This window comes from Anolis sagrei, chromosome 4 (genome assembly GCF_037176765.1).
Source record: "Anolis sagrei isolate rAnoSag1 chromosome 4, rAnoSag1.mat, whole genome shotgun sequence".
Taxonomy (NCBI): Eukaryota; Metazoa; Chordata; class Lepidosauria; order Squamata; family Dactyloidae; genus Anolis; species Anolis sagrei.
The window spans coordinates 128,237,169-128,249,392 of NC_090024.1; the positions used below are offsets into that span (position 1 = coordinate 128,237,169).

Genomic DNA, 12,224 nt, shown 5'->3' on the forward strand with positions numbered 1-12,224 from the left:
TGGGAAATATACAGTGAGTAGTTGACAGAGAGAAAATGAGAGATTCAGCGTTCTGTCTGGACATTTCATTACACTTCAGTGGCATATGAATCACCGCAGAAGGCAAGCCTGAGGAAGGAAGTGGTTCCATTCTTTCTTTCAGAACTTTGTATCCTCCTGGCTGATGATCAATTTGTTTGTTTCTTCCTTTCTTAAAGGAAATAAAAGCTTGTTTTTATTCACTAAAATAAGCAGATCGGGCATTACTCTGAATGCACATAAGGGAGCTGACATGCTGAGTAAGGAACTTCTCTTTTCCCCCTCCTCATAATCACTTCTGAGATGAGATAGTAAATTTAATGTGTTTGGGAGCTGAATGCATTGAATGCAATTGAAAGGAACCCCAGTCTCTACCCTTCCCTCTGATTTACTGGAAGCAGAGGGAAACAAAAATGCTGCAGTACTTCAACTGCTTGGGAGAGGTGCCTCCAGTTCACGGCACAGAAATCCTTTGCTTCCACCAAAGTCCTGCTTTGGATGAATAGTATGACCTAGATAGCATTGGAGCATCATGCGTTTGTAAAATGGAGAGGGCCAGGATCCAGTGAGGAGCACATGTGCCATCATGGACCTCAGAGGTTTACCTACCCCTTGTTAGATAATTTTGTGATTGTGGATCAAGCACCCCAAAATGAGAGATAGGCACAATTGCTGGTTGGTAGTGACAAGGAGGATACCAGCAAGGATGTGTTATTGTCCCAACTTTATTCTCCATCTTCATCGCTATGATACTTCATCTTGTTGACGGGAAGCTTCCCACCGTAGTGGAAATCATCTATCGGACAGATGGCAAGACTGAAAGCCAAAACCAAGGTTACAACAACATCTGTTATAGAACTCCAGTATGTTGATGACAATGTCGTCTGTGCTCATTCAGAAGAAGACCTACAAGCCACTCTAAACACCTTCGCAGAAGCATACGAGAAGCTCGGCCTGTCATTGAACATCGAGAAAACCAAAGTGCTCTTCCAGCAGTCACCAGCCAATCCCTATCCAATGCAAGAAATACAGCTTAATGGTATAACATTAGAAAATGTTGATCATTTCCATTACGTTGGCAGCCACCTCTCCACAAAAGACAACATTGACACTGAAATACAACACCGCCTGAGCTCTGCGAGTGCAGGTTTTTTCTGAGTGAAGCAGAGTGTTTGAGGACTGGGACATCCATAGGGATACCAAAGTGCTGGTTTATAAAGCTATTGTCCTCCCAACCCTGCTGTATGCCTGTGAGACATGGACAGTCTACAGATGTTACATGCAACTCCTGGAACAATTCCATCAGCGTTGCCTCCGGAAAATCCTGCAAATCTCTTGGGAAGACAAGCGGACAAATGTCAGTGTGCTGGAAGAAGAAAAAACCACTAGCATTGAAGTGATGATCCTCTGCCATCAACTCTGCTGGACCAGCCACGTTGTCTGAATGCCTGACCACCGTCTCCCAAAGCAGTTGCTCTACTCTGAACTCAAGAACGGAAAAAGGGAATGTTGGAGGACAGGGAAAGAGATTTAAAGATGGGCTCAAAGCCAACCTTAAAAACTCTGGCATAGATACTGAGCACTGGGAAGCCCTGGCCCTTGAGCGCTCCAGCTGTAGATCAGCTGTGACCAGCAGTGCTGTAGAATTTGAAGAGACATGAATGGAGGGTGAAAGAGAAAAACATGCCAAGAGGAAGGTGCGTCAAGCCAACCCCGACTGAGACTGCTTTCCACCTGGAAACCAATACCCTCACTACAGTAGAAGATGCAAATCAAGAATAGGGCTCCACAGTCACCTACAGGCCCACCAGAACACTGACCTTGGAAGACCTTCCTACTTGGACATTGAGGGATCGCCTAAGAAGAAGACCAGCAAGGAGCTGGGATGTGTGCGGATGTTGGAGTTATATACTGTGCTGATGGTACAACCACACTATTAGTCAGTCCATTATCTTCCTGATGGCAATAACAATGGGTGATCACCAGACTGGACCACAGCAACGCATGGCAGGGGACAGCTAGTAATAATAATAATAATAATAACAACAGAGTAAAATAATAAATGACCTTGACTCAAGTATAAGCTGAGGGGGACCTAAAAAAGGACTGAAAAACTAGGCTTATACTTGAGTATATACAGTATTTGGACAGCACCTCTCAAAATCCCCCAGCCACATTGCCACTGGTTCTTTGAGCTAGTAGATTCAGGGAGCTATAGTCTCTCTCTTCTGAGCTTTGGAACCCTGTCATACTCAAATGACCTGGTGCTGATTCAGGATTGAGGTTAAGCTGTGAATGAATGAATTGCAGGTGGGATTTATGGTGCAAGCACAGAACTCCTGACGTTTCCTATTTTAACTAAGACTTGAGGTTCTCAGCATTTCCCATCCTCGGTTGCCTCCTTTTATCCTTCCCCTGCAGCTGGCATTTATGCGACACCTCAACATCTCTGTCCACACCCCTTGGCATAAGCGGAAGCTACAATTTGCTCATGGGAGCACATTCTGAAATGCTCAGTCTGCTGTGCATGGGGGGGGGGGGGTAGTTCATTAAAAATGTAATTAGTAGAGAAATTAACACTGCAGGGTTGTGCCTTTGGGATTGGTCTTGCAGCAGAAAAAAGGCACCAGGAGGGGGAAAAGGAAGGGAAGCTTGTTATCTCATAAGTGAAGACTAGGCTGGAGTGGAGGTGCGAGCATAAGCAAACTCCTTTCAAGTTGTGTTTTTAATTACCGAAGAGTTGCTGACCTATGGACCTTTCTTTGGTATAATTAGTTCCTCTCTTCCTTGCTCTGAAAAAAAACACCTCTTGTGTTGCCTTTGCTCTTCTCTTTTCCTCCTCTTGCACCTGTCTGCATCTCTTGCTGTCTTCGGCCACATTTAATTAGGCAGCTTCTTGAATTGAGTGTATTGGCCAGTCGGCAGCTTAAAAGCAATTTGGGCTTTTGTCACATGGGAAATTGAATTAATGTAATTGACCATTATGGCGCAGTTGTGTTCCTTGGCTCAGAAACAAGCTTTGTGAAGTCCAAGAGGGATGCACAATCTCAGAGGAGCTGAAGGAAATTAACTCAGGAAGACTTGAACAGAGATGGTATGGGTGTCAAATAGTAGGATATGATATATGTGTTTTGCACATGAGGACAGTCCCCTTTCTGCTTAGATTTTTTAAAAATGTGAACAACATGTATTTTGTCTTGGAAATCCATAAAACTCAGGCTGAATCTACCTTGCTTTATAACCCAGGATCTGATCACAGGTTATTTGCTTTGAACTGGATTATGTGAGTTCATACTACCAGATAATCTATATAAATAAAAATGTAATGTTCATTTGTGGGATTAACACAACTCAAAAACCACTGGAAGAATTGACACCAAATTTGGACACAATACACCTATCAGGCCACCAAGTGACCATCACTCATAAAAACACTGAAAAACACAGCAGAAGGGACTTAAAATGCCAAAAAAAACCCTTTCTGCTTCTGCTTCACATGTGATAAAGAAATTAGATTTTTAAAAATAAAATATCCTCTGTGAACAACATGTATTTTGTCTTGGAAACCCATAAAACTCAGGCTGAATCTATCTTGCTTTATAACCCAGGATCTGATCCAAGGTTATTTGCTTTGAACTGGATTATGTGAGTTCATACTACCAGATAATCTATATAAATAAAAATGTAATGTTCGTTTGTGGGATTAACGTAACTCAAAAACCACTGGAAGAATTGACACCAAATTTGGACACAATACACCTATCAGGCCACCAAGTGACCATTACTCATAAAAACGCTGAAAAACACAGCAGAAGAGACTTAAAATGCCAAGAACCCCACAAAAATACATTACAACACACGCATAAAGCCACATATACACACCTATATACATATATACACATATCCACAAATATATATATACACACACACAAAACACATATACACAGACTGGGCCACAGCAATGTGAGGCAGGGGATGGCTAGGCTGGAATAATCAGATAATCTGGGATGAGATCTGGGGCTATAGGGAAGTGTAAATCCAGCCTTAGATTTTAATATGTTGCTACACATTTCTGTCTGAATCAGTCTATATAAATAAAAATGTAATGTTAGTTTGTGGGATTAACATAACTCAAAAACCACTGTACAAAATGACATCAAATTTGGACACAATACAGGTATCATGCCAATGAGTGACTATCACTCATAAAAACACTAAAAGGGACTTCAAAAGCCCAAAAGCAAAACGATGCTACAGTGTATGTGCAAAAACAAATCCCGCAGCAAACAAAACACACAATAGCATATACACACTCTCTTCCAGACTACAACTCCCAGCATCCCCTACACCAGGCTCTTTAGGAGAGGAGGATGATCCAAATGCACTGCTTCCAAGCTGCAATCTTTCTTCTCCTTGGATTTCTTTCCGAGCAGCCAAATCCCTGCATATCCAAATCCCTGCAATTTCCTATTCCTGGACTGCAATTCCCAGCAATCCTCCAGATAGATAGATTAGATAGAGATAGATAGGTAGAGAGATAGATAGATCAGGAGGACTACTGGAAATTGCAGTCCAAGAACAGGTAGAGAAGGAAGAGAGGGGAGAAAGAGGAAGGGAAAGATAAGGCGGGGGGGGGGGGGGGGAGGAAGGGAAGAGAAGGAAGGAAGGAGAGAAGGAAAGAAAAAAAGGGAAGGAAGGAGAGAAAGAAAGAAGGAGAGAAACAGGGAAGGAAGGTTGGCCACAGTTAGTGGGTATATATAAAACATTGTTCCTCTTTCAAAACCTAGCAACTTTACAGAAGTGGGGCATTTCATGTCTTTGTAGACATTCATATGAATTATGTTTTGAATTAAGGAAAGTTTAACATATTGATGTATTTTAAAACTTAACGAAGGGGAAAAAGTCCAAGCAAAAATATTACACAGTACTATGCTTATGTTTGTGTGTACATGTGTGTCTGTATGGATGCGCATATGCATACAGTATGCATTAATTTTAATTTAATTTAATTTAATCTTAATGTTATTGGAATTGTATGTATTTTAACGCATTGAATAATTGCCTATATGTAAGCCACCTTGAGTCCCTTACGGGGTAGAGAAAGGCAGGGTGTAAATAGAGTAAATAAATAAATAAATAAATACAGTAAAGTAGAGTTTAATACACAATGTATTGGCGGGTATGAGGGACAGGGCCTTCTCGATGGTGACCCCCTGCCTGTGGAATTCACTCCCTGGGGAAATCAGGTCATCTTCATCCCTCCTCACAGAGAAAGAAGGTAAAAACGTGGGTGTGGGACCAGACATTTGGGTAATCAGGCAGAAATGACAATGACAATGTTGAAAATGGCTTGGAAATGGATTATGGATAAGTTAAATAGAGCATTCAATTACAGAATTTGGCTAGATAACGGCCACCAGACTGGTAATTGTTTAGTAGATTGTAAGTATATTCTTTTAATGTTTTAAGGTTTTGAACTATTATAATTATTGGTTGTTTGTATTTTATTATGTGGTATCAAATTGTTGCCGACTGAAAGCCGCCCTGAGTTCCCCCCCTAGGGGGTTGAGAAGGGCGGGGTACAAGTGTTCGAAATAATAATAATAAAATAAATGTATTAAGTTCATCTGACAGTCCTACATCACCACTACTACCACTCCTGTGTTTCATGTTGCAATAGGATTTGCTGGCAAAACACTCTTCCCCACTACTATAAGGATAGGTGCGTAGTTCATATGGATTAGGAAAGTCTGAGAATAGCTGACAAATAACTAGGCTTTCTTGCTAATTACAATGTCCCTATGCTTTGATCCTGTGAGCCCTGGATACTGGGTTTATGTTCAGACCAAATTGCATTATTATTGGGAATCAAATTGGGTTAGGAACTGTGTTTCCTAGCTGCTTTTACCTGCCTCCCCCAGTGATGCAGACTTGTTTGCTTGCCATTTTTCTTGCAGGGATGGTGAATTTCAGTGAAGTGTCTGGATATCCCCTCCTGCAGCACTGGAAGGTGCGCTCTGTCATGTACCATGTCCGACTCAACCAGCTGACATCCTCCCAGTGTAAGTTATGACTAACATTGAGGTATGATAGATTGTGCTCTCAACTCAGACTCAGTAGGTGAGGCTTAAGGATGGGTTTGCTTGCAGAGAAATGACTGGCAATAACACACCTTAACTTTCTACAAACAAAGCCCTCCAAGAGCATTACCGTTATTTGAATCAATCTATAGTGATAAACCAAATCAGACTAAAGAACAAGTATCAAAATTATGTCAGATAATTCAGGAAGAAAAATGTGAAACATTAAATGGATTAAGATTGGTATGGGAATCAGACCTAGGATTTAAAATCGAAGAGAAACAATGGGACTTAATCTGGGAAACTCAAGCATATAAATCGATTTCTGCACAACTGAGAGAAAATACTTTGAAAATTATACGTAGATGGTGCTATTATCCACTTACACAGAATCAATAACAGCATCCATAAACTATGTTGGACAAAGTGTGGAGCAACAGGGAACTGGAATCACAGCTGGCTAACGTGCCCAAAATTACGAAGATTCTGGGATGAAGTTCTGTCATAGGGCCCTTCAACACGGCCATATAACCCAAACTATCAAGGCAGATAATAGGCTAGTGCAATCTGGGTAAACTAAAATCAGTTTGGGTTGTTGTGGTTTTTTCGGGCTATATGGCCATGGTCTAGAGGCATTCTCTCCTGACGTTTCACCTGCATCTATGGCAAGCATCCTCAGAGGTAGTGAGGTCACCTCACTACCTCTGAGGATGCTTGCCATAGATGCAGGCGAAACGTCAGGAGAGAATGCCTCTAGACCATGCCATATAGCCCGAAAAAATCTACAACAACCCAGTGATTCCAGCCACGAAAGCCTTCGACAATACATAAAATCAGTTTCAATGTCCCAGATTTCAGTGGGGGTCCTGATCTATTTTTGGGAGCCTCTTGAATTTGGGAGGACAGAAATCTGTTTTTGGTTCAGGAAACCAAAATATTTGTTTTCTATCTGGCCCATTATGGGCGGGACTTCCCAGGCTCCCCTTCCCATCATTTTAGGCATTGTTTGTCCTTATATCCTTCATTAAGGCCTAGATTAAAAACATCAGAATGGAAAAACGATAACATAATTAAAAAAAGAAATTAGACGGTCATCAAAGGAAAGAAGGAAATCAACAACTATTTTTAAACTTTCTTTTTATTATTATTTTACATATTTTTGCATTTTTCTTTCCCCCCCTTTTCCCTTTTTTCTTTTTTCATAATTCCAATTTATCAATTTTTTTATTTTTAATTTTTTCTTCTTTTTCTCTCTATCTTTTCCTACTTTCTATCCACAATATTGTTCCCCCACTTTCAATGGAATTTTCTTTCTCTGAAAATTTTCCTTGTGATAAAATGTCAATAAAAATAGTTACAAAAAACCACACATCAGAGTTAAAATATGACTCTTTCTGCGATTTTTTCCCTTCTGTCTGTAGAGGAGACCAAGTTTAATGCTTACTTAAAGCAGTTTCTACTTTAGAGGAGACAGGCACTGCAGTTGCACATGGCATTCTCTCTGCAGCACGCAGCTCTCCTGGGCATTTTAAGGAGGCTTCCCCACTTCCCAAGCAAGGAAGAGCAATCAACCTGGAACTATCCTACCATGGGCTTCCTTTAAAAAGCCCTCTCTTTTCTGTTGATTTGCAGGCCCTGGAGTGGTGCCTTTTTCCCTCTTGTGCTTTTTCTTCTAGTGGCTGCCTTCCTCCTGCACTCCACTTGTAACTGAAGACAGCCACTGTTCTGTTCTGTTGCAGCACTGTTCTGTTGCAGCCAAAAAAAAAAACACATGGAGGCTGAGCCCTTGTCATTACGACCATCCAAACAAGCCGGATCCGCCAGATTAGCCAAAGAGAACAGGCCAAATTGAATCCGTTCACAAGCCTAGCAGATAATCCACAGTATCTGCTTTGAACTGAATTATGTGAGTCCACACTGCCATATAATCCAGTTCAAAATGCATTATATACAACTGTGTGGATGGGCCCATATATAAAACAAATGGTGGAGGAAACAATACACCTCAGTGGAGCTTTGTCACTGGTCTCCATATTCAAAAATGAGAATGAAGGACTTAGTAAAAAAATTCTTATCTTGTTCTTGCTATGTTCTTTAAGGCTTGAAATAGTCAGAATGTGGGGAAAAACTAGAGAATTTTTCAGTAAACAGGACATGGGCTATCGCGCTAAATAGGATATGGGCTCTCAGAAAAGTTAACCTATAAATCAGGATTAGCAAAAGGAGAAACAAAACCTATTTTAAAATACATAGAAGCCTTTCATTAGATATATATACAAAAGAATTGTGAAATTATAACAGCAAACGATCAAAAAGGGTTAAAATTTAAATGGCTCAAAGCATGAGAACTGACAAAGCAGTATTTGTACAAAGTTATGTGTATTAATAGGGCAGGGTGGGGGAGCATAGATTGGGAATAATGAATGTAACAATGCCATTGTTTTATTTAATTGTTTTATTATGAAATAAAATAATATAATTAAAATTTTGAACTTTTTACAACATTGGAAGAAAAGGAGGGAGGGCTAAAAGAACTGCAATGGCAGAATTGGTGAACATTCCTTTTTTCCTTTTTTTTTTTTTTTTTTTTGGCCTACAACTCAAAATCCTACATCTATCAGGTCTAGTTCCCATGCTAGTTGAGAAGTTGTCAGAGTTATAGTCCAAAGAAGTATATTTTTCTAGCTCTGGCTGAAACTTTGAGATATATTTCCAGATCTGGTAATTGGATATGAACTGACTGTTTCGTTCTCTCACTTTTGAAAAAGGAAAACTAGATGAAAAACTAGATGGAACCAGTTCAAAAATACAATCATTTCCAAGCTGAGGATTTCTCTTAACAAGGTCTTTGCTAGCTGGAGGTTTTGTGGTGTTGTATTCTGAAAAAGCAACTATTTCAAGTGTTGCTTTCTCCTGCATGCTTTGTCTCTCAACCTGTTTAGTTGTTGCATATTGTCCCTGTGCCCTCTGCAGCTTTTGGCAATGCCCTCCATTCTTTGGATGGTGCCACATCCCGAGGAGATTTTGTGGCTCTGCTGGATCACTTTGGCAACCATTATATACAAGAAGCCATATATGGTTTTGAGGAGTCTTGTTCAATTTGGTATCCAAACAAGCAGGTCCAGAAGCAGCTCTGGCTGGAATATGAAGATATCAGCAAAGGTAAGGAGAGTCGCCATTGTTGTTTTCTTTAAAACACAACACACATCTGTGGAGGAAGGCAGAGAGCACTGGGGATACAATGGAATAGGGCCGACAATCTTCTGTTGCCAGGAATTTCTGCATAAGGAATAAATTATGCATATCTCATTATTTGCAAAAGGTTGCTTAAAGTGCATAATAAATTTTGATGGCAGTGTTTGTGTTTTAAGAGCTCTCATGGGTCATAAAGGGCATGAAAGAAAGAAAACTATTGAAGGGCAAAAAGTACTGAACTGTGTTGGGTCAAATAAAATGTGGGGAAAGGAGGGAGAGGAGGAGAAAACTGCACAGGAGATATAAGCCATGCATAGAGGCCTTGGATTTCTCAGCTTCTACCTTGTAATGAAGCTGCTTTTCCTGTCTGTGTTGCCTTGTGAGTTAGAAACTTGCTTTTTATGTTGAAAGAAAACCGGTCCATCCTCCAGAAAATAAAGCCCGACTGCTCATTGGAGGGAAAGATATTAGAAGCAAACTTTGGCCACATCATGACAAGACAGGAAAGCTTAGAGAAGACAATTATGCTGGGGGAAATGGAAGGAAAAAGGAAGAGGGGCCGACCATGGGCAAGTTGGATGTATGGTATCCTTGAAGTGACTCACTGGACTCTGAAGGAGCTGGGGGAGGTGACAGCCAACAGGGCGCTCTGACGTGGGATGGTCCATGGGGTCATGAAGAGTCGCAAGCGACTGAACGAATGAACAACAACATGTTGAAAGAAAAATTTTGATTCTCTGGAATATTTGTCACTGTACAAAAACAATTTGCAAAACACGGGAAGAGCTGAGAAGGCGGAAAAAGAGTTAAAGACTAACAGGTCAGGGATTCGTGAAATTTACACTACCTCCCTCCAAGAAGGATGGTAAGGATGGAGCTGTCACATTTTGCAAAGTCTGCCTTTGTAACTTTGATTATTTTTAATGATTCTCTCTCGGTATATCTCCTCTGTAAAATGGCAGTCATGCCACCAAGTTACCTTTAAAGAACTAAATACTTTGAAACCTATAAGGAAACTTGATCTAGATAAGATCAAGGGTGGGTAATATGTCCACAGTTAAGGTCCAAAATGAAAATGGAGTGTAGGTTTGATAGCAAGAGCTTTTTTCCTGATATTTTAGTTCAGCCAGCTGTTGCACAAATAAAGGGGATCTTTGATTCTCATGATAACATTGGACTCCGGTTCCTATTAGGCCCTATTAGGCCCTGACAGCTTTTCAAATAGTGAAGAAGGAAGGGAATCATAGATCATCAACATCTAGGGGGGCAGATTTTCTCCATCCTTGGAGTGCCTTTAGAACAGTGTCCATCAGGGTTGCCAAAATAATCCTCTTTTACTATCAAGAAGTTCCTTCCAATCTTCAATTAAAACCCACTCTTCAGTAACTTCAGACCATTAGACATGGTCCCACCCTCTGCGGTTACCCTTGAGATGTTTACAGAATGCAAAATGTTGTCACCCTTTAGTCATTACTTCACCAGACTGAACATGCCTAACTCCCTCAATCTTTCCCAATATGTTTTGTTCTCCATGCCATGTATCATCCTTCTCAACCTGTCATTCCCCGGTTGTTTTGGCCTACAGCTCCCAGAAATCTCAGCCAGTTTACCAACTGTTAGAATTTCTTGGAGTTGAAGGCCAAAACCTCTGGGGACCCACAGCTTGAGAACCACTGTTCTAAGCCTTCTCTGAACCCTCTCCAATTTGTCTACCTCCTTCTTAAAATGAGGCACCCAGAAGTAAATGCATTAGTCTAGATGAGACCTTCTTGATAGATTGGGGAAAATATGGTTATTCTGCCTGCTCTTTGCCACCACCATATTGTAAGTAAGTAAAGTTTATTACAGTCAATGACCAGATCACAACATGGGGACCCAGTCCCGTACATTCACATCAAACCCAAGGAGTTATACACTTCAAACTTCAACCAATTTTAAAATCTAATCTAAAAACCAATACAAGTAGTTATTAAAACCTAACTCAACCCACAAGATCATCTGAAGGCAGTCTAAAGAGAGGTAGTGGGGATGGCACCAGGGAGGGGAGGGAATATCCAATCCTATAAATATCAGTCTATTTCTGATTTCCCATATAATCCAGGAGAAGCTTCGGTCTTTTAACCCTCAATCATTGTCCACCGAATTTTAATCGCAGCCATGCAGAACTTAGCGACGTTGTACGTACCACCATATTGTTGTTATTGCTACCACTCCATCCGATAGGTTGATTTTTTTTTATTTATTTATAGTATTTGTATACCACCCTTCTCATCCCCAAAGGGAACTCAGGGTGATTTGCCCATCATATGCCACTTGCCCCTTCCATTTTGCCATGGAGCCCGCTATACGATGCACAGCAACTTCCAGCTGGACTCTGTGGTGAAAGAGGAGAGCAAGTGGCATATGCTGCTGCAACAACAACACAGGAGGATTCCCATGTTGCCTTTGGAGCAATAGGGGAAAGTTGGATAGAGACACTTCCCCCATGGGATGGGGCAGATGTAAGTTGGGTTATGCGGAGTGTGGACGATGGGTTCTCCACACACCCTGCCAGGACACCATGGATTCGCCATGATGTGTGGCAAACCCCATAGGCCTTTGTAATAAGGTCCTCATAAGAACTCAGGATAAATTCATTTTAACTGCCCCATGCCTCTACTTCTTTTTCTTTTCTGTAACATTGCTTTGTTTCTTACATAATGCGGTAATTATGCCATTATAATCTTCCTATTGATTACAACCTTGAGAACAAAAAAGTACATTTTAAAAAATGGAAACAGAGGTGCTTAGATTGCCAAGAACTGTCCAAGACTGCACAGGACTGGTAGGTCTCTAGCATAAATTAGTGGAGCACAGAAATAATCTTTTTCTGTTATAATTTGAATTCTAAATAACTGAAAGAAAGTTATTCTAGAAATGATCACTTTGGGG

General features: G+C 40.8%; 1 protein-coding gene across 2 annotated transcripts in view; it reads left to right on the top strand.

The window, feature by feature from the left end:
- Positions 1–12,224, top strand: part of ASTN1 (astrotactin 1) — a 361,917-nt gene that overhangs the window by 270,480 nt on the left and 79,213 nt on the right. For both annotated transcript variants that reach the window (XM_060774412.2, XM_060774413.2), the window contains exons 15-16: positions 5,976–6,080; positions 9,072–9,260. In XM_060774412.2, the coding sequence (XP_060630395.2) occupies positions 5,976–6,080; positions 9,072–9,260 (294 nt within the window). The remainder of the gene's footprint in view (positions 1–5,975; positions 6,081–9,071; positions 9,261–12,224) is intronic.